General features: G+C 55.4%; 2 protein-coding genes across 2 annotated transcripts in view; one reads left to right on the top strand and one right to left on the bottom strand.

The window, feature by feature from the left end:
* Positions 1-4,411: 4,411 nt before the first annotated feature.
* RIOK1 (RIO kinase 1) lies at positions 4,412-24,964 on the bottom strand. Its single transcript, XM_004599187.2, has 17 exons — positions 24,781-24,964; positions 22,749-22,923; positions 21,074-21,164; positions 19,626-19,695; positions 17,739-17,781; positions 15,628-15,720; positions 14,632-14,744; positions 14,468-14,548; positions 13,399-13,485; positions 11,920-12,057; positions 11,590-11,693; positions 11,315-11,421; positions 9,012-9,077; positions 8,248-8,367; positions 6,996-7,049; positions 6,430-6,582; positions 4,412-4,950 (listed from the first exon to the last, which is right to left on the bottom strand). The coding sequence occupies exons 1-17, from the start codon at positions 24,849-24,851 to the stop codon at positions 4,840-4,842; spliced, it is 1,677 nt and encodes a 558-aa protein (XP_004599244.2). The 5' UTR covers positions 24,852-24,964; the 3' UTR covers positions 4,412-4,839.
* CAGE1 (cancer antigen 1) overlaps positions 24,850-26,621 on the top strand; it is a 38,844-nt gene continuing 37,072 nt past the window's right edge. The window contains exon 1 of the mRNA XM_058670494.1: positions 24,850-25,321. Within this exon, the coding sequence (XP_058526477.1) occupies positions 24,850-25,321 (472 nt within the window). The remainder of the gene's footprint in view (positions 25,322-26,621) is intronic.

Raw genomic sequence — 26,621 nt, 5'->3', positions numbered from 1 at the left:
AGCCTTCCGAACAAGCCTGCACAGCAGCACACTGTCTCTGTGTCTGGAGTTGGATGTGGCAGGAGCGAAGGGCTTCTGTGGCTGTAGCCGCCGCCCGGCAGAGGCGACACTAGAAATGCCGAGTCAAACTTTTGAGGCTCCGGGAAAAGCTGGCAACCGAACCCTTCACTGCCAAAAGCGGCTGTTTAAAACCTTCTCTCCGCTGCTCCTGTACCCATTTGTCTAAGCTTTCCTACCTGCTTCTTCCGCCACCCTTCTTCCCACAGTTCTTCCTGTACTCTCTGCTTCATTCCCCAGTCTCCTCGTCGCCCCCCAGTCTCCTCGTCGCCCCCGTCTTTCTTCGTCACCCCCAGTCTCGTCGCCCCTCCAGTCTCCTCGTCGCCCCCAGTCCTTCTTCGTCACCCCCAGTCTCGTCGCCGCCCCCAGTCTTTCTTCGTCGCCCCCCGTCTCGTCGCCCCCCGTCTTTCTTCGTCACCCCCAGTCTCGTCGCCCCTCCAGTCTCCTCGTCGCCCCCAGTCCTTCTTCGTCACCCCCAGTCTCGTCGCCGCCCCCAGTCTTTCTTCGTCGCCCCCCGTCTCCTCGTCGCCCCCCGTCTTTCTTCGTCACCCCCAGTCTCGTCGCCCCTCCAGTCTCCTCGTCGCCCCCAGTCCTTCTTCGTCACCCCCAGTCTCGTCGCCGCCCCCAGTCTTTCTTCGTCGCCCCCCGTCTCGTCGCCCCCCGTCTTTCTTCGTCACCCCCAGTCTCGTCGCCCCTCCAGTCTCCTCGTCGCCCCCAGTCCTTCTTCGTCACCCCCAGTCTCGTCGCCGCCCCCAGTCTTTCTTCGTCGCCCCCCGTCTCCTCGTCGCCCCCCGTCTCCTCGTCGCCCCCCGTCTTTCTTCGTCACCCCCAGTCTCGTCGCCCCTCCAGTCTCCTCGTCGCCCCCAGTCCTTCTTCGTCACCCCCAGTCTTTCTTCGTCGCCCCCGTCTGCTCGTCGCCCCCCGTCTCCTCGTCGCCCCCCGTCTTTCTTCGTCACCCCCAGTCTCGTCGCCCCCCAGTCTCCTCGTCGCCCCCAGTCCTTCTTCGTCACCCCCAGTCTCGTCGCCGCCCCCAGTCTTTCTTCGTCGCCCCCCGTCTCCTCGTCGCCCCCCGTCTTTCTTCGTCACCCCCAGTCTCGTCGCCCCTCCAGTCTCCTCGTCGCCCCCAGTCCTTCTTCGTCACCCCCAGTCTTTCTTCGTCGCCCCCGTCTGCTCGTCGCCCCCCGTCTCCTCGTCGCCCCCCGTCTTTCTTCGTCACCCCCAGTCTCGTCGCCCCCCGTCTCCTCGTCGCCCCCCGTCTTTCTTCGTCACCCCCAGTCTCGTCGCCCCTCCAGTCTCCTCGTCGACCCCAGTCCTGTCGCCCCCCCCAGTCTCGTCGCCGCCCCCAGTCTCGTCGTCGCCCCGTCTTTCTTCGTCACCCCCAGTCTCGTTGCCCCCCAGTCTCCTCGTCGCCCCCCGTCTTTCTTCGTCGCCCCGTCTTTCTTCGTCGCCGTCCTCTGTCCGTCTGTCTTCATCCAGCTTTTACCGGCTACCTTTATATCGCTCTCCACCAATCACTTCTCCCCGTGGGTCCACTTGGCGCTATCTGATAGGCCAGCAACCGCAGCGAGGGAACTAGCCTATCCTGTTGACCTGCTGGCGAGACCAGCTCCGCCTCCTGGCCCTGGGCCAGCCGCCATCTTGCGACGGGCCGCTGTCCATTCCCACACGTGGCAGCACACTGACCCCTCAAGCTGGCCAGGGCCCCCGCTTGCGGTGCGAAAAGCGAGAAAGCCCAAGCCAGTTCCCACCAGTGCAGTCAAGGTTCCCCGAATTCAAGGCCAGGGGCTTTCACACCACCTCAGCGGCCAGACACTCGGTTTCCTTAAAAACACTCAGACCCCCAAAGTGACAGGAAGACCCGGTACACTGCAGGGACGCATGCCAACCCAACCAGGGACAGCGCAATGAAGGTGCTCCCCGTGGCCGCAAGGATTGAACACCTCGTCAGAGGTCACTTCCGCTGCTCCTTCTATCTCTACCACACACAGCAACTTCAGAAAGTCAATTAATACCCACAGCAAGTGAGGTTTGGCCCGACTAGGTTGACAGACAAGTAAAAATTTAAAAACGTGGTCAGCTTTGGGAAATTAAAGCCATTTTTTAAGACACATCCGCTGGGGACTGGTCTTTCACATGCCTTTTTACGAGCATCAGAATGGGATAAGGCTCAAGGTGGGGAAACGCCACCTCAACACAGACCAACAGCAGCCACGCTCGGCGCCCAGCGCAGCTCTCAGGAGCTCCCGCGGCCCTGCCGACCCAGCAGCCACAGCCCCCAGCTCTTCACTCGAGACCACACGCCAGTGGCACAGCCTCCAGGCTCGGCTGGGCTGGGCTTCACACTAGGAAAGCAACGGCGGCAGCCAGCGGGAGGGCAACTGCGCTCCAGGGAAATCATTCCAGGATCCCCAAGCAGCTCTCAAAAACATCTGCACAATGAGTATTTGTAATGTGTATCTGGAGAAATGGAGAAAAAAAAAAAAAAAAAGATAGTAAACCCAAATACATCAGTGGACAAAATGACATCTCCAGCTTGGGCCCAGAAACCCAAACCTCATCTTTCCAAATGAGGAAGCGTTGTGGACTAAGGAGCTGATTAGCGCTCGTTGGGCTGGGCAGGAACGGAAACTAGGCTTGTGGCTAAAAACACCTGGACTGGTGGGACTCATCTGTCTCCAACATCCGGGCTAAACCAGGACTTGGGGGAAGAGCATATAAGGAGAGAAGGAGCAATGAAGAGACTTCCCGGAGACTTCTACCATCATGTCTCCTGTGGGTGCTTCATGCCCAGACCCTCTCCCTGTCCGCGTGACTGGCTCTGCTGGCTGGAGCAATCCATAACCTGTGTATAGCAGCACCTGCCAAGCAATCCAACCCAATAGGCAGCCTTGTCGGTACTCGGCCTCAGCCAGGCTCCACCAAGCCCCTGGACGAGAAGAAACATACAAGAGTCACCTGGCATTGCGGCCCAGAAGGAGCTCACAATGCCCACAGGTTCGGGGCCGTCGGCACAAAGCTTCTCAAGGGACAAGTCCCTGACTGCCCCAGGTCCACTTGTTCTGGAAGCCACTTCCTCCCACGCTCAACCCCGTCAGTAATACTCTGGGCCCAGAGCCAATTCCAAACTTAGCAACGGCACTGGATTTAGAAAGCCCCCGGGATCTGGGCCACTTAGTAGGAGCACTGCCCGTGCCAGGGCACCCAAGGAACTGCAGACCTGGAAGACAAATTCTCTAACGGATAAAGGATCCCCAAGCCTGACTGGGTCTAGTTTGCTAATTACACACGATGTCATCTGAGACACTAGTTTGTGCCTCACTGAAATTACACTTTCTACTCGTACGCTTACCATTTTAAGAGCTCAACTGATTCCCCTGGCAACCTAACATCACACAAGACTGAACAAGATTCAGTTGGAGTCGAACACCGCGGAGCTGTGTTCCTGAGCCCTGTGGCTAACACAACCACTTCCACCAAAGCATGTGGCTAAAGACATAAACACACACATCTCCTTCAGGTCTGTGCCCCGCTGCAATGCCAGCTTGCGCCAGCTCTCACCCCGTGCTGCCCACACTGCTGCCCGGCAGTGTGTGCCAACTCCACTCACCTCAGAGAAGCCAGAGCCCAGGAGACTCCTCTCTTCACCCACTTTCCTGGCACATCCGACCACTCCTCTCCTGCAGCTGCACTGCCACCAGACACAGGCATCGGCACGTCTCCCTCAGGGCAGGACCCTGAGCGTGGGCAGTCGGCCTGAGGCTCCCAGCCTTCCTCGAAGCCCTCTCTCACCCACAGTGCCCTAGCCTGGTCTCAGGCCCATCGGCCACTGCTGCCCACTCACGTTCAAGCCCTGTCACTCCAGGTGGTCTCTTTTGTCTTCATACAATTTATCACCCATGGCACAGTTTCTTGTTTAACATCTTATTAAAACACAGACTACCTACAGGTAACAATGCTTGTATTTTGTTTACTGTGGCATACACTTAAAATATCCAAATCTTGATGCATAACTAATTATCTTACGTATCTGAATGTGAATCAGCTTATTAGAAACTTGGAAAATTCCTTCTTCACCACAGAGGGTAAGAATGAATGTGACACAAACTGCTAAGTTAGGAGGCCTGGACCCCCAGATGTTAAGAGTCCTAAGTCCATGCTGATGCCACTGGAACCTCAGCTTCCTGCTAGTGTGGGTCTTGGGCAGCAGCAGTGACGGTGCAAGGGACAGGGCTCCAGCCATCCACGTGGACACGCACGCTGCAGCCCAGGCTGGTCAGCTGGTCAGCCTGGTCAGCCCAGGCTGACATTTTATGGGTACAGAAGAGTTCTATCTCTGCCTCCTGGAAAAATCTTTAAAAAGATAAAAAAAAATGTGCAATATGAGTCCATCACAAAAGACCACCTGTAAACCCAAGGGAGGTTCAATGAAGGAGCACACCAATGGCCGGCTGGACGCCCCCTAAAAGCAGAACTCCTGGCTCTGCCCATTACACAGAAAGCCAAGACCAGCTCCCAGGGTTGACTGGACCCACATACTCATAAAGGTTAGGATGCTACCACAATCCAACATTTAGCATGCTCCCAGAGATGATTCTGCAGAATAAAAACCATAAAAATAAGCACGTTAGTAGCTGAAGGAACTCCTTCGTCAACACCAAGTGACCGTGGACACAGTGCTCAGGACGCAATGGCTGGAGCACGGTCAGCAAGCCGCCTGCCACAGGCAGCTGCGTGTCCGGAGGCGGACGGGGGGACGGACAGCGCTTGCACACAGGCTGCAGGCTATCTGCCCTTCTTGGTTTTGGCCATCTTCTCCTTCCTCCTCTTTACATGTTTCGGAATTTTGTTTTTCCTTTTCTCTCTCTGGGCTTCCTTGACCACCTTTTTTCTTTCCTGTAATGAAGAAAGCAGACTTCATCATTCAGAACACGTATCGTGCCATTACTGCTAATAACATTATGTGCATGTTAAAAATGAAGACAACACTAAAAAGGAAAATGCCTGGGGCCTGGTGCATACCTGAGGTGCTGCGGCTTAGTTCACCTGCTGGTGAATGCAGAGGACAGGGGCAGGGCATCTCAGACTGGGCCACAGCACCCCTTGGCATACGTAAGACCCGAGGCTGGGTCTAGAGCCTGGCTTACCGGCCCTAGCTCTCCCCAGCAAGCGCCACAGCCTAGCCTAGCCTGGCCCATGCCACCCCAGCCCAGCATAGCCCAGCCAGGCCCACCCCCAGTCTGGCCTAACCCACCCCCAGCCTGGCCTAGCCCAGCCTGGCCCGGCCCGGCCCAGCCCACCCCCAGCCCGGCCCACCCACTCCCAGCCCTCAAGTGAACCCAGTCTGGTCTGTACTCTGTCCTGGCTCTCTCATGCCAGTGTGTGTGTGCAATGACCCTGCTCTGCTCCCCCGACTCAGCTTACACATGTGCCAACGGGTACTACTGCCCAGTCTGGTCTAGCCTGCTCCCAGCCCTGGGTCTCACACCCACCAGCAAGAGGTGTCCCTAGCAGAGGAATTCCCCTCCCAGGTTCACTGTCAGCCCTGGATCACATGTGTGCCACCGAATGCCGCTGCCCGGACTCACATGGTCAGCCCCAAGTCCTAGCGCTCCCTGGCGGGTACCGTAGCTGGACTGCACCCATTCTGGCTTTCAGCATTGTGTGCTATGGCCTAGCTTAGTGCGGCCCACCCTCCCAAGACCCAGCTCTTATGTGAACAAGTGGCGGCCACGCCTAGCCTGGTCTATTCCACACTCACCACTCTGGCTCTTGTGAGCACCAGTGTGCAACTGTCAAGGTTTACAGACTGAACCAAGATGGAGAAACACCAGCTGAGAGGCATCACTTTGTCTGAGCGGCAGTGTCTCCTATTTGCAGTTGTGGGGCCCATGATGGTAGAGTGCGTTAAACCAAGGCTTGTGGCACCAGTCTGAGTCCCAGCTACTCCACTCTTAAGCCCGCTCCCTGAAATGCCCTGGGAAAAGCAGTGCAAGAGGTACAATACTGCAGCGACAAGGAAGACCTCGACGAAGCCTGGTCCAGCCTTGATCATGTGGCAATCTGGCTGGCGAACCAGCAGACGCAAGATCTGTTTCTCCAACTTTGCCTTATAAATAAAATCTAAAAAAAGGGTTGTATCACGGACTATGGGAACACCGCATTGGGCCACAGTTTCTCCACGTTTTTCAGAATTTCATCATATGTCAACGCTAATCTTTGGTACGACATGTGACTGATGACCATTCTGAATCAATGTAGTAATTTATTATGCCCAAAGCCCATTCTTGAGGTAATACTTATCTACCACATTACCAGCTGTCACGATCCAGAGCCCCGAGTGAATCGGAGCAAAAGGCCCCGTCTCCACCCTACCTTCTTATCCATCTGCGGGTCCGCGGTGGGTTTCCTGCAGTGGGCGTGGTCTCCCTGCTCCTCGGAGTCCGTGTCGGAGCTCCCAGAGCTGCCGGCATCTTCCGAGTCCGAGCAAGCCTTTTCTGGAGCTTGGTTCTCAAGGAGTGCTGGCACCTGGAAACGATCAGCGGTTACATGCACTGATGCCAATGCTCAGATCTCAGCCCTGCAGATCTGCGTTGAAACGTGACAGCTTCAGTAACAGTAAGGTTCCCTTTTCATAATAAACAGATCTTTACAGAAGGATACTGAAAAAAGAGCGAAGCCTTTACCCACTGCCTGAATCAGAACAGCTTAGTCTCTGCACCTTACACACGTAAGGGACCACGGCACTGGGCTCACACCACTGCTTGCCCACAGTCCCAGCTGGCGGGAGATGGAGGCCACAGCGCCCTGGGACCCACACGGCCATCACCAAGAACACCACCAGGGCCGCCAGCACATAGAACACTTTTTGGGGACAGAAGAAGAAGAAAACACACCCACAGCTCTCAGGTGTTCTGCAAACAGGGCCACGGGTGCCGTACCTCCTGAACGCCCGAGAGATCCTTCTTCAGTCCAGTGACAGTCTGGTATAGAATCTTGAATCCAGAGGGAAGAAAAAAACAAGGGTCAACATAAAGCCAGACAATGGCAAACACACCGCACAACCAGGCAGAGGCGCTAGACCCCACCTTCCACGCCGCAGAGGGGGGCTAGACCCCACCTTCCACGCCACAGAGGGGGGCTAGACCCCACCATCCACGCCACAGAGGGGGGCTAGACCCCACCTTCCACGCCACAGAGGGGGGCTAGACCCCACCTTCCACGCCACAGAGGGGGGGCTAGACCCCACCTTCCACGCCACAGAGGGGGGCTAGACCCCACCTTCCACGCCACAGAGGGGGGCTAGACCCCACCTTCCACGCCACAGAGGGGGGCTAGACCCCACCTTCCACGCCACAGAGGGGGGCTAGACCCCACCTTCCACGCCACAGAGGGGGGCTAGACCCCACCTTCCACGCCACAGAGGGGGGGCTAGACCCCACCTTCCACGCCACAGAGGGGGGCTAGACCCCACCTTCCACGCCACAGAGGGGCTAGACCCCATCTTCCACACCGCAGAGGGGGGCTAGACCCCACCTTGCACATTGCAGGGGGGATAGACCCCACCTTCCACGCCACAGAGGGGGGCTAGACCCCACCTTCCACGCCACAGAGGGGCTAGACCCCATCTTCCACACCGCAGAGGGGGGCTAGACCCCACCTTGCACATCGCAGGGGGGATAGACCCCACCTTCCACGCCACGGGGGGGTTACATCCCACCTTCCATGCCGCAGAGGGGGGGCTACATCCCACCTTCCACGCTGCAGAGGGGGGGCTACAGCCCACCTCGGGAATGGGCACAGCCATGCCAAGATGGCCGGCACCCTCAGGCAGGCCAAGCCCACAGGCCCACTGACTTGGACACTTTTACTAGTAAGGCGTTTTAAATTTCACCAATAAAAATGTGGAGAAATACTTACCTCTCATTACATAAGGATCTGTGTAACTGCTTCCTGCCTTTGAGCACAATTTCCTGACACACGCATGTTAATGAAATAAACGTGTGTGTGGGTGACGACTCGAGCAGACACCGCTCTCCCGTGCTCTCTAACAACAGTCTGCTGTGCAGCGCCCCTACAAACACCAAGTCCTTCCCATCCTCAGTGCATGGAGACCCACTCGTGTCAAGGAACAGCCCGCAGCCCAGAGGCACACAGACGTGGGCAGTGCCCACGACACCCACAGCTCCTCACATTATCTTGCTGAGCATTCAAGGCCATGTCCTCTTCCTTCAATTTCATCATTACATCCACATCCCTTTCATAGTTTTTCACTTCGTTCAAGGTTCTAGGAATATATGCTCTCTTAAACACCTGCAAGGAAGCAGAGCCTGTTAGAGCCACCCTACGCACGTCTCCCGCTCCCCCCAGTGAGCGCCAGCCCAGTGAGCCAGGAGACGCCCCCGCCTCCACGTGTTGCCCAACAAGCTATGTGCACACTGCTCCCGTGTTTGGCGTGCTCAGTACCCCTAACAACCAAACACTAAGTGACTGATCCGATTTACAAAGGGAGACACAGAGGATCCCAGATTCTCCTTAGAATAACGCCCCCCTTCCATGTTTGCATTCATGAAAGCTTTTGCACAGGAATGAAGCGGACGGATCATCAGCAAGCCTGGCTCTGCCCAGAGGTGGTGGGAACGCCAGCCACCCAGCCTCTTGGCTGAAACAGGCCACCCCGTATCCATCAGTTAAGCACTGCCCTATGCAGGCTAAAAACGGGCCTTGCCTCTGATGTCTGGCCCCCAACAGGCTTTTCCCAAGTAGTCTCCATCCAGGACAAGGGCCAACAGGTTGTTCAATGCAACAATACAATGGAACGTAAAATATACAACTTACATAACGGATTCAGTCTCAAGGAAAATCAACAAAAACTCTTTAAGATCAAGCCTTTGGCAATGTTTGAAAAAAATCTGGTGAAAACTGTCATGAGGTTGAGAAGAAATTCTAAAGCTCACCTCTTCATCCACGTGGTCCTGGTTAGACCGCTCCTCCTTGGTCCTCTGAGATGCCACCTCCATGGCCTTTCAGAGAAAACAACAGATTCCACTCATGCACCCCGTCCTGGCCATGCCTACCCCACCTGGGTACACCTCGCCAGCCTGGTTAGCTACTCTCCCCTCCTGTCCCCTCCTTCACAGTAATTCTACTCTAATTTTAAGAGTGAATTGAAGGAAAACACAAGTTCAGGGACTCGAAGACGGAGTCCTGACTTCCGAGCAAGGCCGTGCGACACAGGTTAGGTGCCTCCATGGAAAGCTCTCCAATCAACAGCCGCTGCAACCAGGGTGACCATGAGCCACCCTGTCTGGCAAAACTGGCAACTCAACATCTAAGGACAGTAATGAGTTTGTTGTTTTAAGCTGATACACTAAAGGAACTGACACAATGGCTCAATTGGTTAATCCTCCCCTTGCAAGTGCTGGGATCCCATATGGGCACTGGTTCATGTCCCAGCTGCTCCACTTCCCACCCAAGTCACTGTTATGGGAAAGCAGCGGAGGTTGGCCCAAAGCCTTGGGACCCTGCACCTGCGTGGGAGACACAGCAGAAGCTCCTGGCTCCTGACTGGCTCAGCTCCAGCCATCACAGTCACTTGGGGAGTAAATCAGCGGACAGAAGATTTTTCTGTCTCTCCTCTCTGTATATCTGGATTTCCAATCAAGTAGATCTTTAAAAATAGCAACAGTAATTCAGCACAGTACGTCTGCTACTGTAGTCATGTAACATGGAACTGTATCTGCGAAAGGAATGACTTCTGCCGAAGGCTTCCTGAACTTAGCTTCAGGTTCACCAGGGAGCAGACAGCAGAGTCCCTGGGAGCTGAGCCCGACTTCCTGTTTCTGACCCAGTTTCTTGCTCAGCTAATGGGTACCACGGGAGGTGCCAGGCAACGCCGTGTTTGTGCTCCTGTCACTTATGTGGGGCACTCAAAATTGCATGTCAGTTTCCTGGCTCTGGGTTGGCCCAGTCCTGTGGGCATTTGGGGAGCAGGCCAGCAATCAAGGTCTCTCCGTGTCTCGCTTTCTGTCTTTCAAACAGAATGAAATCCATCAGCTGCAGCAGACATGCAAAGGTAGAAATGAAAGGCGTTCCAGGGAAAGGGGAGAGAGAAGGTCAGGAACCAGCCTCAAGACCTGGAGGGCCACGCGTGTCAAAGGGCAGAGGAGTGGGGGTTCCTACGTGGGAGAGCAGGACGGAGCTCCCAGTCACTCCACCTGACAATCGAACTTTTAAAGAACAAAAATAAATGTATATGAAAGTATGCAAGAGTAAAATGAAAAAACTGGAATGTGAGAAATCATCTCTCAGACGAGTTAACAGGCAGAATGCACAAAATCTATAAGGCAACAGTAAACATGGAACCACATCGCACACGCAGACACTCAGCAGGGACACAGAGCCAGGCTGCTCCTGCTCCCGGACAGACAGGCTGCTCCTGCTCCCAGCCACCTGCTCCCGGGCATCAGAAGGGGAGTCCTTGGGCACTGTCGCCAGGAACCTGACACAGTACCACTGCTACGGCGGAGCACAATGGGCCCTCGAAAACACAAATGAGAACTGCCGCCAGATCCTGCAATTTTATTCCTGGATATAGATTCAAACCAACTGAAAGCAGGGTCTCAAGGAGACATTTCTGCACCCATGTTCACAGTGGCACCTTCACACTAACCTGTGCTCGTCTGCGATGGAGCAGGATTAAGCCTTACAGAGCAAGGACATGCCTCTATGTGTTCCAATGAGATGAGTCTTCAAGGAGTCATGCCATGTGAACTAAGCCAGTCACCAAAAGACCAGCGCTGTGCGACCCCGCCCGAGAGCTCCACGGCATGCTACTTCTGCCAGGTGGGCCCACTGGGCAGAGGTCCAGTCTGGGAACATGAAATCATTTCAGAGCAGGGGACTTCACAGCAAGGTGAAGGTACTTCATGTTCCCGAACTGGACACTTCACATTCCAGGACGCAGAAAGGCCCCTGAGACACAAGGAAAATGAAATAATGACCAGAAAAACTGCGGACAAATTTCTTCCTAACCTTTGACCAACAGTACCAGTCTACACAACCCTTCCAAGCACTTCAAGTCAAGAGGCTCGGCTTTTACCACGGGCTATTTTGCCCGAGCTTTGGCTGTCCATCTGTGAAATCAGAAGGAACAGGCCTTGGGAGGCTGCCAGGAAGGACACACTGCACAAGCAGGTGCCTCGCAGGAGCCACGCCCACACCTGCCATCTGCTGCCTTACCCTCCTCGGCCGGCCTCACCTTTGCGAGGTAGGCGTCCATGTTGTCATGCGTAATGGACGGGTCTGTGACAAACTCGAAGAGCTCCCGCACGGTCATGACAGCGACGCTGTGCTTCAGGAAGAAATCTGGCAGGAGGAAACGCTGCTAACAGCTCTGAGATGGCTCTGACTACCACCACTTCCCACACAGCTCCAAAAGGGGCTTCAGCATCACTGCCATGGCAACCGAGCACCAAGGTGTCCCCCAGCAGCTCGGCACACACGCAGCTGTGCGAGCTCCCGCACTCTGCTCACCGTTGACATTGGCGCAGTCTTTTCTCAGGAACTCCAAGGCATGCGGGTGGTCGTGCTCCACGGACTGAGACACATCAATGAGGTACACACCCCCAGCATGGTACCTGTGGGCAGGGACGGAGGCCATGGACGCTACGGCAGTGCGAGGCCACCCAATGACTCCAACACCAGGTGGTCAACCCTGCGACGAGGGCACTCGAGGCAAAGGGTACATTTTCCAACGTCATCATGCAGAAGCTAACAACCTTCACTCTTGGGGCGACTGACTGCACTGCGGCTTTACTTATGAACGACTCGGGTGGCCCGAGGCCACGGCGCAGGCGTACTCACAGCATGTTGAATTCACTGAGATCGGCGTGCACGAGCCTGGCGTCCTGATACATCCTCCGCATGTACTCAATGACCTGCAGGTACAGCTCGCGGGCCTTGGACTCGGAGAGCTGCACGTTCTTCAAGAGCGGGGCCGGCCTGGACAAAGGGAGAAGGAGCTCAGCCAAAACGACCAGGAACAAGCTTCTTGCTTTACAGTACCCTGTTAAGAAGCACCTGCCCTGTTCCACACCTCGTCATACGGGGCACTCTCTCAGAACAGACACGCCATTCCACCAAGGTCACTACACACAGCACTTGAGCAGTGTTCAAAAAACAGAGCCAGGGCCCGGCAGCATGGCCTAGCGGCTAAAGTCCTCGCCTTGAATGCCCCGGGATCCCATGTGGGCGCCAGTTCTAATCCCGGCAGCTCCACTTCCCATCCAGCTCCCTGCTTGTGGTCTGGGAAAGCAGTCGAGGACGACCAATGCATTGGGACCCTGCACCCGCATGGGACACCCAGAGGAGGTTCCTGGTTCCCGGCTTCGGATCGGCGCACACCGGCCGTTGCGGCTCACTTGGGGAGTGAATCATCGGACGGAAGATCTTCCTCTCTGTCTCTCCTCCTCTATGTATATCTGACTTTGAAATAAAAATAAATCTTTAAAAAAAAAAAAAACAGAGCCAACTTCTGCTCCCTAATGCAGTGCAAACGGGAGAGGAGCTAGACCTCAAACAAGAGGCTGGCAGGGCCCGGGCACATGGCACCAGTGCCGCCAGGCAAAACCCACCTAGAGGGGCTTGGCGTGTGGGATTGCAGGGTGTCTGGGGGATGGCACAGGTGGGGGTATGCAGAGACCTGAGGGCCCACATCCAGGAGAGTGCATGTCACAACTGGGCTTACTCAGTGGCTAACACGGAGCGGTGGACAGCAGGCCCAAGTGCACGTGGAGGATATGGCAAGCCACTGGGGCCTGCAGAGGGCGTCGGTACCACAGCAAAGGAAGGAGATCAGAACAAATTGGACCACCACACCAACTGAGCAATCACAGCAAACGTCTGGGTGAATGGAGACTCTAAGGTCGATTATGTCACCCAAGGACCGCGGAAGGATCTCCTCATTCTCAGGCCGACAAGATGAACGGCATTTCGTAAGCAGAACCCTAGGGACGTGCTCCACATCGGGGACCCTGGGATGGCAGCCCTGGGTATGGGTGGCGGGGAGGCTGGGTGCAGCTTCGCCCTTGTCTCCCTGCTCTGCCCAGGTACGTGAAGAAAAAGAACAACTGGGAACAATGACCTCACCCGCTCTCCCACTCACCCCTACTCCTTCCCATCCTGATCAACTGTATTACAAATATATACAAATAAAAAAAACAATAGAAAAGGAAGACTGCCTGAAACCCATGACGAGAACATGGCTCCTGAGCATGACCGCCTCTGGACACGGTATCCCTGCCGTGTGGGCATGCAGCCATTAGAGCATCCATATATACTCACATGTCACCTTTACCAATGAAACCCATGACGAGAACATGGCTCCTGAGCATGACTGGCTCTGGACACGGTATCCCTGCTGTGTTGAGCCTGTGGAATTACAACAGACGAAGGGACCACTCAACAACCGAAAAGGCACCCAGGCGGTCACAGCAGCTACAGTTCACCTGCCATCAGGAAGTCACACCACGGCCTCGCAACTCTCACCAGATTTCACAAACTCAGGGACACCAACAATCGTAAATAGCAATTCCATGCACCATCAGGAATAAAAAACACCAGCAATTTCTATTTCTTAGTTTGAAACACCCGAGTCAATCCCAGTGATTTCAAACATTAGGTATGCATATAAATTATCGAGTTAATCAGCTTAAAAATACCGAATGAAAAAGCTGGTACACAAGCTCTAAGATGTCAGACTTTGACAAAGGTAGTACTTGCTTATGGTCCAACGGACAGCGCACATAACAAGAGTTTGGAAATTTGGCCTTTAGGGAACAGATCTTTACCTAATAAAAAGATGCCAGTGCAACAAAGATTGTACTAATGACCTAAACTGGTCCGAAATAAGCAACTCTAACAGACTGCAGCATTAATTAAAAAGTGACATTCTCACCACGTGATCATACCACCCCCTGCTTACAAGTTAGTAACGGTTCCTCCCTGCCCTGCATTCTGAATGTCTTCAAGTGCACCAGAAGACTCTGAATAACCCAGCCTCGCGGAGTAAGTCACAGAGCACACTGCAGTGGCTTCAGAGAACACAGAACGCAGGACCAGGAGTTTCTGTTCAATTTGTTTCTTTCCTCTACTTATCCCGGCAAATCTAACAGATTCCACGGCCCTGGAGGGCCGGGCACTGGACAGAGGCGTGCCGGCTCGGTGGCACGGAGGGCCGTGCACTGGGCACAGGCGTGCCGGCTCGGTGGCACGGAGGGCCGGGCACTGGACAGAAGCGTGCAGGCTCGGTGGCACGGAGGGCCGTGCACTGGGCACAGGCGTGCCGGCTCGGTGGCACGGAGAGTCAAGCTGTGTGCAGGGCACAGCATACACTCCTCCCTCCCCGACTCACCTGATTAAGTTCCTCATTTCTTTTTCTGCCCACGTTTTCACCATTTTTCGAGGATTTCCTTTACAATAGCCATGGCGAAATCTTGAACAAGACAAATACTGATTTCAATCACTCCGTGCCTGTTTAAATGTTCTGGGAACTAGAATCAGAACACCTCGGCTCACCTGAACTCCCCACTGACATACTTGTCCCGGTCCTTGAACACCAGAATGGAGGTCTTGTAGATTTTGATGGCTCTGCTCTCTCCTTCTGCTGTGCTGGCATGGTACACATTAGCCTAGGTCATGCCAAAAGCAAAGAAAATGAAGTCTGTGTTGACAACTACTGACAGTTTCATTTTAAAATCTTTTTTATTTCAACCTCAGAAGTGAACTGTCTTCTGCAGATGTGGATTAAAACATACAGTGTATCAAAACGCACAGTAACTACACTGTGAAAGCGCAGTAGCAGTCTCAACAACCTGTGACGGCGGGCCCAGACGTCACCACACACACGCCTGGGACGGCGGGCCCAGACGTCACCACACACGCCTGGGACGGCGGGCCCAGACGTCACCACACACACGCCTGGGACGGCGGGCCCAGACGTCACCACACACGCCTGGGAAGGTGAGCCCAGTCGACATCAGCACCACACTGCAGCCACCTTGGCCTGTGCGGTGCCCCCAAGCAGCGGGTCGTGTGCAGGATCATCATCTCCTCATACAGCTCCCACCGCCGGGCAACAGACAGGGACGTGCATAGGAGCCAACCTGGCTCTCACACCGCGACAAGGTTTAAAGACGTCCTCATACATAACACTTCCCACACAATCAGCTGTTGAATTAAATACCACTCCGTGTTTATCCTTCTCCAAAACCGTATATGAGGAGGAAAAACGTGCTTCACGGACTTGCAGAAATCAGCCCAGGCACCTCTGCTTCTGTTTCTAAATGAGGACTCAGACCCCTGAGGCTTACTGCTGGGCACTGTGCAGTGACTGCCTGAGCGGGGACAGTCACTTCCACGCCTGGGACGACTCTGCAAAGCCCCTCCCTGAGCGTGCAGACGTGTGGCTTTGTGCCCCTCCTCAAGGCACAGCTTAGCCACCAACTGCCTTCGTCTCACGCGGATCTGAAATATGGAAACCAACAAGAAATGACTCATGCAGAGGAAGCTCACCTCTTTCCCCGTGCTAATACAGCCGTTGATCTCTGAAATGACTCCTCTAGTCAACATCTTAAACAAGATCATCCTCGTTCTGGGATCCAAAACCTAACAAGAAGTGCAAGAAACATGAAATTCAAAAGGATGTCACCAAATCCTTCTCACCGGTCACAGTAATCTGAGGCACCTCGAGCATGTCCTCCTGCGTGATTAAGTAAAACCATTAATGTTTTCTGCTTTTTAGGATATTTATTTTACTTGAAAGAGTGACAGAGGGAGGAAAACACAAGTCCACCGGCTCCCTCCCCAGACAGGCAAAGAGGCCAGGGCTGGGCCAGGCTGAAGCCAGGAGCCAGACTCCACCTGGTCTCCCACACGGGCAGTCGGTGCTGGGACTGGAAGCCAGTACCCCATCATGGGATGGCAGGGCCGCAAGCAGAGCTTAGCCCATGGCACTACAATGCCGACCCCCAGTACCCCACCATGGGATTGCAGGGTTGCAAGCAGAGCTTAGCCCATGGCACTACAATGCCGACCCCCACACAAGAGGCTTCAGACTAGGGTCAGCATCCTGTGCTTCATGGCCAAGTCCAGGCCAAGCTATCTTCCCGACCACCTGCAGTGCACAGTGCACTCCCACCCATGAGTGCACAGGACACCAGCACTTGCTGTCACCTGACCACACCCATCAGCTCTAAGGTCTGTCCTTCATGAGGTAGGGAGGTTGCCCAGAGATCCCAGGTCCGAGATAACCACGCCAGGCAAGCGGGGCAGCACCTGCAGCCATGGCGTCACTGCTGGGACACCCACAGGATTCTGTTTTCTGCTGACGGGCACTCTGGCAGGCCCTGCCATCCATGTGGGCAGCCCCAGGACCCTGACTACAGCTGGTCCAGCCCTGGCTGTTGTGGGAAGTCAGACAGTGAACCTGTCTATTTTCAAACAGAAATGAAAAATAAGGCTTTGGAAAAAGGCGAGTGAATACCTTGGAATTTCTATTCCTTCCTTATAGCACAGGTAGTAAAGGAAGGAAACTGCCTGGACGAGACTGTTACGGAAACGTTGGTAGTTAAGACTGACACGCGGCGTGGGAAGGAGCAGCACCTCCAGCAGCTCAAGCCCAAACAGGAGAGAAATGACAACCATGACAGACACGGGTGTTTTTAACAGCACAGCTTAAGAGCTGGGTCTGTGGCTCCGCACTGCAGACACGCGTGCCGTCCGGGACTGTGCTCCGACCGCTCCTCGATTCTGCGCACTCACAGAGGACGACAGGCAGGACGGCTGGGGCTCCTGCTCCAGGGCCTCCGATGCTAACACGGAGCCAGCAGGCAGCAGTGACGGCTCAGGTAACGGCTTCCACCACCTGTGTGAAAGACCAGCCTGGACCCTGGCCAATCAGCAGAATCAATTTAAAGAAGACTCGAGGACTCACAGTTCCTGCCTTGGCTATTTTACGATTACTGAAATCAAGGCTGTCTCTTCTAAGCTAGACCATATTTTGTTTCCAGTCACAGAAACTGAGATAGAAGGTACAGATTGCAGACCTCCCCGACTGACTGCGGAGTCTTTCACTGCACCGACCGGAGATGCAGGTTTGTGGGCAGGCGGTGCCCGACAGGTGCTCACCAGCCCGAGCCCACCCATGTCTGAACGGGGCCGGGGCAGGGAGGGGACAGTGGGAACAGTGGCAGCAGCGCTCACAGCACACCACCCTTCCCAGGGCCGTCGGACCCTCAGTGACATCCCTCGAACCAGGGACATCTAGCAGCCAACCCCCAGACGGCAACACAAAGGAAAGGATTTCCAGCTGGGAATGTGACGGCACTCTCTCTCTCACGTTCAAACGCCCACAACTGCCTATGGTAAAAAGGTGTCCAAATCACCGCAGACCCTGTTCTGGGGTCCTCTCGGTCTCCCCAAGAAGAGGAAAGCCAGATGGCCTCCCAGGGCCAGAGCCAGCGCCACAGCAACGCCCGACAGTCTGTCCGTCTCCAGGTCACAAACCAAAAAAAGCAGCAATTTTGTTTACAGAATGTGGGCAGTAGGCAAGAAGAAGCAGAACATGCCCAGGCAGGGTGAAGCAAGGCTGCTTATCAACAGGCAGGACGCAGTCTCCACTGTACCTGCTCCACGGTCGCTCTGTCAGCCTTGTCTTTGATGCGGTACCTAGGCGGGAAAGGAAAAAACCAAAGCAGTTAACACAGGTTCTGAGACGATAAAGCGCTGTCTTCAGTGATGGATGTCATGACTGCAGATTCTTCACTCTGAGGCTTCCTGCGTCTCCCCTGAAGATGTAACTCCTGCTCAAGGGCAAATGGAGTATCTACGCAATTAGGAAAAAATGCCCCATATTTCAGAAACACGCAAAACAAAAGCTGGAAAACAGTGAACCACACAATAACGAGCAAGATTGCACAGCACCCAGCATCCAGAACCCAGCACGGCACCCAGCACAGCACCCAGCATCTAGCACCCAGCATCCAGCACCCAGCACGGCACCCAGCATCCAGCACCCAGCACAGCACCCAGCATCCAGCACCTAGCACAGCACCCAGCACGGCACCCAGCATCCAGCACAGCACCCAGCATGGCACCCAGCATCCAGCACAGCACCCAGCACGGCACCCAGCATGGCACCCAGCACCCAGCACGGCACCCAGCATCCAGCACCCAGCACAGCACCCAGCACGGCACCCAGCACAGCACCCAGAATCCAGCACCCAGCATCCAGCACAGCAACCAGCATCCAGCACCCAGCACGGCAACCAGCATCCAGCATCCAGCATCCAGCACCCAGCACAGCACCCAGCATCCAGCACGGCACCCAGAACAGCACTCAGCACCCAGCACGGCACCCAGCACAGCACCCAGCACAGCACACAGCACAGCTCAGAGCCGATCCGTCAGCAGGCTCTCACCACAGCACCCAGCACAGCACCCAGCACAGCACGCAGCACGGCATCCAGCCGACCCGTCAGCAGGCTCTCTCACCACAGCACCCAGCACAGCTCAGAGCCGACCCGTCAGCAGGCTCTCACACCACAGCACCCAGCACAGCTCAGAGCCGACCCGTTAGCAGGCTCTCACCACAGCCAGCTGCAGCTGCTGACACACACTCCAGGCTCAACCCAGCACACTGGTCCAAACCAATGAGGATTAAAACATGAAAACTCAAAAGGCACAACAGAGAAATAAACAAGATCATTCCTCAAAAACTTTGCGGGGCCCGCACCGTGGCCTAGCAGATAAAGTCCTTGCCTTGAATGTGCCGGGATCTCATATGGGCGCCGGTTCGAATCCCGGCAGCTGTGCTTCCCATCCAGCTCCCTGCCTGTGGCCTGGGAAAGCAGTTGAGGACGGCCCAGTGCCTTGAGACCCTGCACCCGTGTGGGAGACCTGCAAAGAAGTTCCTGGCTCCTGGCTTTGGATCGGCGCAGCACCGGCCATTGCGGTTACTTGGGGAATGAATCAACAGAGGGAAAATTTTCCTCTCTGTCTCTCTTCCTCTCTCTCTATATATCTGACTTTGCAATAAAACTAAACAAATCTTAAAAACAAACAAACAAACAAAAAACTAAAAAACTCTGCCAAAGCAGTGAGTCCGGATAACTTGGATTGTAAGCTCAGTTTTAAACTGCTAACTATATTATCTGTCATCTTCTACACTACATGAGTAATAAAGTTATTGACATAAGTTAGAGATCTTGAACAACTTTTCTTCAGATTTTAGAAAACACTTCACAGAAGGTAATAACTTTCAGAAGTCCACAGTAAGTTTTCAGTGTAACCTGGAATCCACAGTGATCCTCAGGACAGCGTATCTGCAAATTCACAAGGTGACTGCCCCAGCATGCACTTCTTACAGGCATTCAAAAGCAAGAGGATGTGAACTGCACGAGGCACGCTCCGGCCCCGTGAGCCTGAGCGACGCTGGGACAAGCAGACGGACGTGAACTGCACGAGGCACGCTCCGGCCCCATGACCCTGAGTGACGCTGGGACACTACTTACATGTCCGCTTCCTTCTGTCTTGACTTCTCAGTGACCCTGTTGATCACAGAGTCTGTGACGTGCAGTCGATCTGAAAACACAAACAACCCACAAGGTAAACAACACCTAACAAAACAGGGTCTTTCTGCAGACACAGCTCCCCCTCTGCCCAGCCTTCAAGATAAGCACCAAGCCCGTTTCCTTCCCCACAGGGGTTGTTGCTACCGTTACAATGCTGGAACATCTTAGCCACAGAATGCAGGCTACAGAAATCCCTCATTTACTGAGCCATAAAATGATGAAATCTTGTTATCAGCAGCACCATGGACAGAGCTGGGTCATGACGCGAAGCCAACTGGCCAAGCACAGAAGGACAAACATCAACCAGACTGTGACAGCTCAGTGGCTGAAAACTGAGCTGCACCCTGCATGCACTGGAATCCCATATGGATGCCAGGTCACGTCCAGGCTGCTCCACTTCCCATCCAGCTCCCTGCCTCTGGCCTGGAAAGGCAGCAGAGGACCTGCACGGGAGACCCAGGAGAAGCTCCTGGCTCCTGGGTTGGCTCAGCTCCGGCCGTTGTGGCCACTTGGGGAGGCAGTGAGGCAGCAGACAGAAGATCTTCCTCTCTGTGTCTCCTTCTCTCTATACAGCTGCCTTTCCAATAAAAATAAATCTTAAAAAAAAAATCTGACTTGCGTAGAATCTTAAAACTGACCTCACAAAACTTAAATATACAATGGTTGTTATTAATACCAGAGAGGGAGGCAGGGAGGAAGGGCTGGAGGTGCCCTGAAGGTGGGAGAGGTAACAGTGATGTTTGTTCTCAGGGCACGGCTTACTGCCTCAAAGAACAAGTATCCTAATACTACACAACGCATGCACGCAACGAAAGAGGACTAATGTTCAACATATTAACATGACTGCATGTTAACATTCTGAATAACTAACTGAGTAACTGCCTGGATTCCACACTTAATGCTACTTCAACCTGCAGGCCCAGGCAGCAGGAGGGACACGGAGAGCACTACCCCTCATTAAGGACCCCTCCTGGCCGCTCGCTGTGCAGGCTCACGGTGACCGGCCACTTTCAGATGAAGAGCAACCTGCATTCACCAGCTCTCTGAATGACCGACACCTCAGAAAGGCTCCAGTAAAATAAAACGCTAGTACTTCACATCCTGACCCAAGGCGACCCTACTGCAAACTCTAACAGCCACAGAGAGGACCAGAACGGATCTGGGTAACTTCACGCTCCTACAACAGGTGCAAAACACAGCACTAAAATACCAGTGACATTTGTCTTTCCCTCGACCACGTTTTCAAATCACTCATTTCTTCAAGACTTGTTATGAGACTGTAATAAACTTTCAACATATCCATTTCTTGCTCAAATGAAACTGTGTAACACTACCTGCTTTCCAGAGAATTTCCATAACCTACAGATGAAGCGTGTTTTATAACTCACCTAGATTAATTTTATTCTCAAATTTCCGTAAGACTTTGTCAGCTGGAGTAGACATTTTGGCTGAAGCGCAACTGGAGGTCTGTCGATTTGCCTAGAAGGAAGTCCTGGAGTGTCAGGCGCTCGGCATTACGGATTTGTCAACACGTTTTTACGGCACAAGGAAGGTGTCTGTGATGGTCAGGACCCTCCCTGTGACCTGCTTTCCCACTCTGCTGCAACTCATTCCCCCTTGCTGCAAGTAGGACCCTGCGTTTCTCTAATTTAGCCAGTTTATAGAGTCAAAACCTAAGCAAAACATTACACTGATTCTAAGAACTTCATTTTGGGCCCAGGAGCTCAGAAAAGGTAAAGATCAAATAGGAGGCTTAGCATTCAGGCTGGCACAAAGAAATTTTTTAGGAAAAAGTTCAGTTTCTATAAGAAACATTGGTGGCACAAATCGCAAGTGAGACTTTTATCACTAAAGTGCAATACCCAAAGATGGCTAACCGAGAGGCACGCAGGCTTCAACATTCCCCCGTCTTATAAGTGATGACACCCCGAAAACACACTGCTCTAATTCTTATCAACAAAACAATGCAAGAGTTACCAAAATAAGACCACGAGGAGTGTAAATTTCTTTGGTTATTTTAAAAAAAGCATGTATTCTGGCTCCTGAAGTGGCTGTCTGAACAGTCCGGTGCTTCCCTCCACAGCCTGCAGTAAGCTCGCGGCACCTGCTAACCCACAGCTCCGCACGCCCCTGGCTAGGGAGGACCTCAGGGTCAGAGACAGCCTCTAGGAGTGTGGGGGGAGCAGGGAGGCATAGCCCGCAATGCCAGCAACCCCTAGGGGAGTCAGCTCCCAGCTAATAGCCTGGAAGAAGCAGTGGAAGATGGCCCCAGGACCTGTGCCCAGCACCCACATGGGAGGGCACCAACAGCTCCAGGCTCCCGCCACTGGCCTGCCCTAGCCCTGGCCGCTGTGGCCATGCGGGAAGCGAACCAGCAGAGCAGGCCCAGGAGGGCTGAAGCACCCGCCTTCCTGCCACCCAGATGGGAGACCGGATCAGCCTGGGCCACGCCTGGCCTTTCCAAACACATGGGAAGTGAACTAGGAGCTCAAAGATGTGTGAGGGCGTGTGTGTCCTTCAAACAGAATGCCTTTCATAAATTTTTTCTTTCTGATTTAAAAGTAGGTTGTACATGGTCTGTTAACTTGTGTCTGCACATGGCAGACGACGGCAGATTATGAACACATTTACAACACACTTTGCGGCTGCGTCACTGTCTTGTGGTCAAGTTGTCAGCACGGCTCCTCCGCCGTGCCCAGCCCAGGAGACCACCCTAAAAGCTGGAGTACGGCACACTCCTGCAGGACCTGCTGGTCAGTGTCTGATTTCTCCAAGCTTTTATCACACTGCAGCTTGTCTTAGAAACTGACCAGCTCTCGCAATCTGCCAGCGATACAGCGCCTGCTTTTCCTAACAGAGCTCGTTTTTAAGGACACCTGAAGCAACGTTCTACATTCACTGCTTATGGATAAATTCCCTCTCACGAAGTTTTCAGATATTTGGAAAGGATGGATGGGGAATGAAAATCAATAAATGCTGGTGCTACAGAAAAACCTAAGCTTTCTATTACCCAGTTCTAGAACTGAAAGCGGATAGAGGCAGCCGGAACCACTGCCAAGATACCTGTGGGTTACGCCCTGCGCAGGCCCTGGACAGCCTGCCCGCTCCCTCATCCCAGTCCCAGGCCACATCCTCCTCCTCTTCCGTCTCACAGTCGCTCCTCTCCTCCGCGCTGTCTTCATAGTCTTCCAACAGAATACCACCATTCCCTTCAACTGTCCTCAAGTCCAGGACTGCACTAGAAACAAAGTTTGGGCACGGTTACACATGCCTATGTGGCTCAGGTATGCTAGCACAGAAACATATCAAAGTTTCCCTTACAACCCCCTCCCTATAAGCTCAAACAGCCTTCCTACCACTGTCCCCCATCATAGCTCTGTTCACTCTCCAGCCCGCTCCTAGCAGGGAGGAGCATACATGAGCATGCAGGGAGGAGTGAACCCAGGAGTGCAGGAGGAGTAAACCCGGGCGTGCAGGGAGGAGCGTACATGGGCGTGCAGGAGGAGTAAACCCAGGTGTGTGGGAGGAGCGTACATGGGCATGCAAGGAGGAGCGTACATGGGCGTGCAGGATGAGCGTACCCGGGTGTGCAGGAGTGTACATGGGTGTGCATAAGTGAACCCGGGCGTGCAGGAGCGTACATGGGAGTGCAGTAGTGTACATGAGCATGCAGGGAGGAGCGTACATGGGCGTGCAGGAGCAGTGTACCCAGGCGTGCAGGAGCAGTGTACCCAGGCGTGCAGGAGGAGTGCACCCAGGTTTCCTCACTGCTGCCTGCATAGCTCTGGGTTGTGCGACAGCTTTGGCTTCAGGAGACAAAGCTTGGGAGCGAGTTAAGGCAGCCTTGCCTTGAACTTCTAAGGGGGGGGGATGCTGCGGGTGGGCCAGGACCCCCTGGCCTCCCTGAGAAGCCACTAGGGCTCAATGCAGCACAGTACCAGCACCACGCCCACAGAAGGCAGTCGTGGGTTACTGCATCTGGCTAGCTCCAGAAGCCCGCACTGTGCATTTTGGGTTCCACAGGCCACTTCGCTGACAAGCCCCACTTTTACAGAGCAGTAAGCACATCAAACACCACCCCAGGTCAGTCCTCCAGCTTCCCTCAGAGACAGCAGGCACAGGGCGGGCACTGCGGCCAGCTGGCTAAAAGCTGTCGCTGGCTTCTGCTGTCCACCACCACGACTACACTCCATAAACCACATGGCGTCCTCTTGCTCAAATTCGCCCTGCAGCTTCCCTGGGGCCTAGGAGAGGTGCCTGTCCGCTCCCATCCTTCCCAACTCTGCTGCGGGGGCACTGGCACGGGAGCTCCCAGCTCCGCCCGGGGTCCTGGCACTTGGCCACTGTGACTACATCTGCCCGTCCCTTTGCTATACTCAAGGCTGGCGCCGCCTTCTTGCTTCATCCTTCCAGGATCACCCAGCTGTCTACACAAATCAGGAAAACCTGCCAAGCCAAAAACTAGGCATGAATTATTTTGTTTATTTTGTGGAGGCCAGCGCGATGGCTCAACTGGCTAATCCTTCCCCTTCAAGCACCGGAATCCCAAACGGGCACCATTCTTGTCCCAGTTACTCCTCTTTCCGCCTAGCTCCCTGCTTGTGGCCTGGGAAAGCAGTAGAGGCTGGCTCAAGTGCTTGGGACCCTGCACCCACGAAGGAGACTCAGAAGAAACTCCTGGCTCCGGGCTCCTGGTTTGGGTTCAGCAGCGGCCACTGCGGCCATTTAGCGGAGCGAGCCAGCAGATGGAACAGCTTTCTCTCTCCTTCTCTCAGTAAACTTGTCTTTACAGTAAAAACCTTCAATATAGGATTTCTCGCACCAAAATAAACCTTTAAGTTCCACTTTGCCACTTAATTTCCCTCCGTATTTCCACTGAAGTCCTTCTGTTTGACGGCGTGCCCTCTCTCCCACCGCGGGCACCAGGCCTGGCACCCTGACCCAGCCGGGGAGTTCCGCGAGCACCAGCCGAGGGCTCGGGCGCAGCAGCCGTTCCGGGGCGGCGAGGGCCGAGGCTGCAGGCGTCCCCCGAGCGGCACCTAGGGCACACACGAGCCGCGGAGGGCTCGAGCCGGGGCTCTCCACGGCCGCCTACCTGTCCGACGGCTCCGCGTCGTCGAACTGCCCGGGCACCACGCGGCTCATCAGCACCCGCCGGTAATCCATGGCCGGCGACGCCGCCAACACGCCTTCACGGGCGGCCGAGCCAAAGGCCTCCCCTCGGACCCCGCGGCCCGTGCTCCTGGAACCCCGCGCAGCACGGTGCGCCTGGAACCCCGCGCGGCACGGTGCGCTCGGACCCCGCGCTCCCCGCGGCCCGTGCGCCTGGAACCCCGCGCAGCACGGTGCGCCTGGAACCCCGCGCGGCACGGTGCGCTCGGACCCCGCGCTCCCCGCGGCCCGTGCGCCTGGAACCCCGCAAGCCCCGCGTCCTCGCGGCCGCCTCGGACCCCGCGTTCCCGGCCGCAGTTCTCCGGCCCGAAACCCCAGCGGGACCCCGGAAAGCCCGCCCCTTCCGCCGGCGCTCGCCACGGCCCGCCGCGCACCCGGAGGCCCGCCCTCCCGGACGGTGTGCAGGAGGGACAAACTCCGGCGGCCGAGCCTGCGCGCTCCTTCCGTTGGACGCGCGGCTGCCGGTGCGCGGGCGGTTGGGCCCCGGGCTGGCGTGGGGCTGGTTCTCTCCTCACCTCTCTGCCTCGGGGTCGGGGCGCCGGTGTGGGGTCTCCGGCGCGCGCCCCGAGCCCCGGGCGGGTTGATGGAAGGCGCCGTTGGAGGAGGGTGGAAGGCGTTCTTTGCCCACACCTTCCCTGTGGAGGAGCGAAGCGCCGAGTCGGAGTGGGGATCCTGGCAGAGAGAGCACTGCGCCCTCGAAAGTTGGTGCTTCAAAAAAAAAGTTTGTCGCAGCACCAAAGAAAATGTTCAAGAACAAAACTTTGGCGTTTTAGTTACTTAACTGCCGGGACACCTTCATTGGACACCTGCGTCAGCCAGCTTTAAATGTAATATCCAAGCACTTCAATGACTTAAAAAACAAAGCTACCAGAAACCTGGTAAGGACGTTAATGAAGGCTGGAAGCGGCGTGGAAGGAAACGTGGGTCGCTGAGATGCGGCGGAGTGGGGGCCGCGGACGGCTGCATCATTAGTGGGGTTGAAAGTGGGGTTCAGTGTGCCCTGGGCCTCTGGGGGCGCCTTTGGTCACCAACGGGCCTGCGGGTGATGGCAAGGCTGCTGGCGGACAGGTTTTACAGAGATGTGGGCAAACGGGAGCTGCAGACACCCTGGGCGCTGTGGGCAGGAGGGAGCTGCAGACACGCTGGGTGCTGTGGGCAGACTGGAGCTGCAGACACCCTGGGTGCTGTGGGCAGGGGTGCGTTGCAGACACCCTGGGTGCTGTGGGCAGGAGGGAGCTGCAGACACCCTGGGCGCTGTGGGCAGGGGGGCGTTGCAGACACCCTGGGCGCTGTGGGCAGGAGGGAGCTGCAGACACGCTGGGCGCTGTGGGCAGACTGGAGCTGCAGACACTCTGGGTGCTGTGGGCAGACTGGAGCTGCAGACACCCTGGGCGCTGTGGGCAGACGGGAGCTGCAGACACCCTGGGCGCTGTGGGCAGACAGGAGCAATCTGCAGCAATCACACACAGGGAGAGGTGGGCAGGAAACCTTTGAGCGAGGAACACCTGTCCCAACAGGGGACTGAGGTGGCAAGGAGGATGTGAACCCCAGAGCAGGGCAATTGTGGGTGGATAGGAGGGCGCCGGGCCTGGACGGCCTGGCAGAGGTGGACTCCTCTCCCAACAGCCCCGATAGGGACCCATGCGGTGATTGGGAAATGGACAGGACTGATGGCTGATGGAGGGGGAGGCAGACGAATGCCGAAACACCCCCAGAGTTTCAAAGTCAGGTGCCTGAAAGAACGGGTGGGCACGGAAAGGGACT

This window comes from Ochotona princeps, chromosome 1, assembly GCF_030435755.1.
Source record: "Ochotona princeps isolate mOchPri1 chromosome 1, mOchPri1.hap1, whole genome shotgun sequence".
Lineage (NCBI taxonomy): Eukaryota > Metazoa > Chordata > Mammalia > Lagomorpha > Ochotonidae > Ochotona > Ochotona princeps.
Note: the sequence above shows the minus strand (reverse complement) of the source record. Positions and strands in the feature narration are given on the sequence as shown.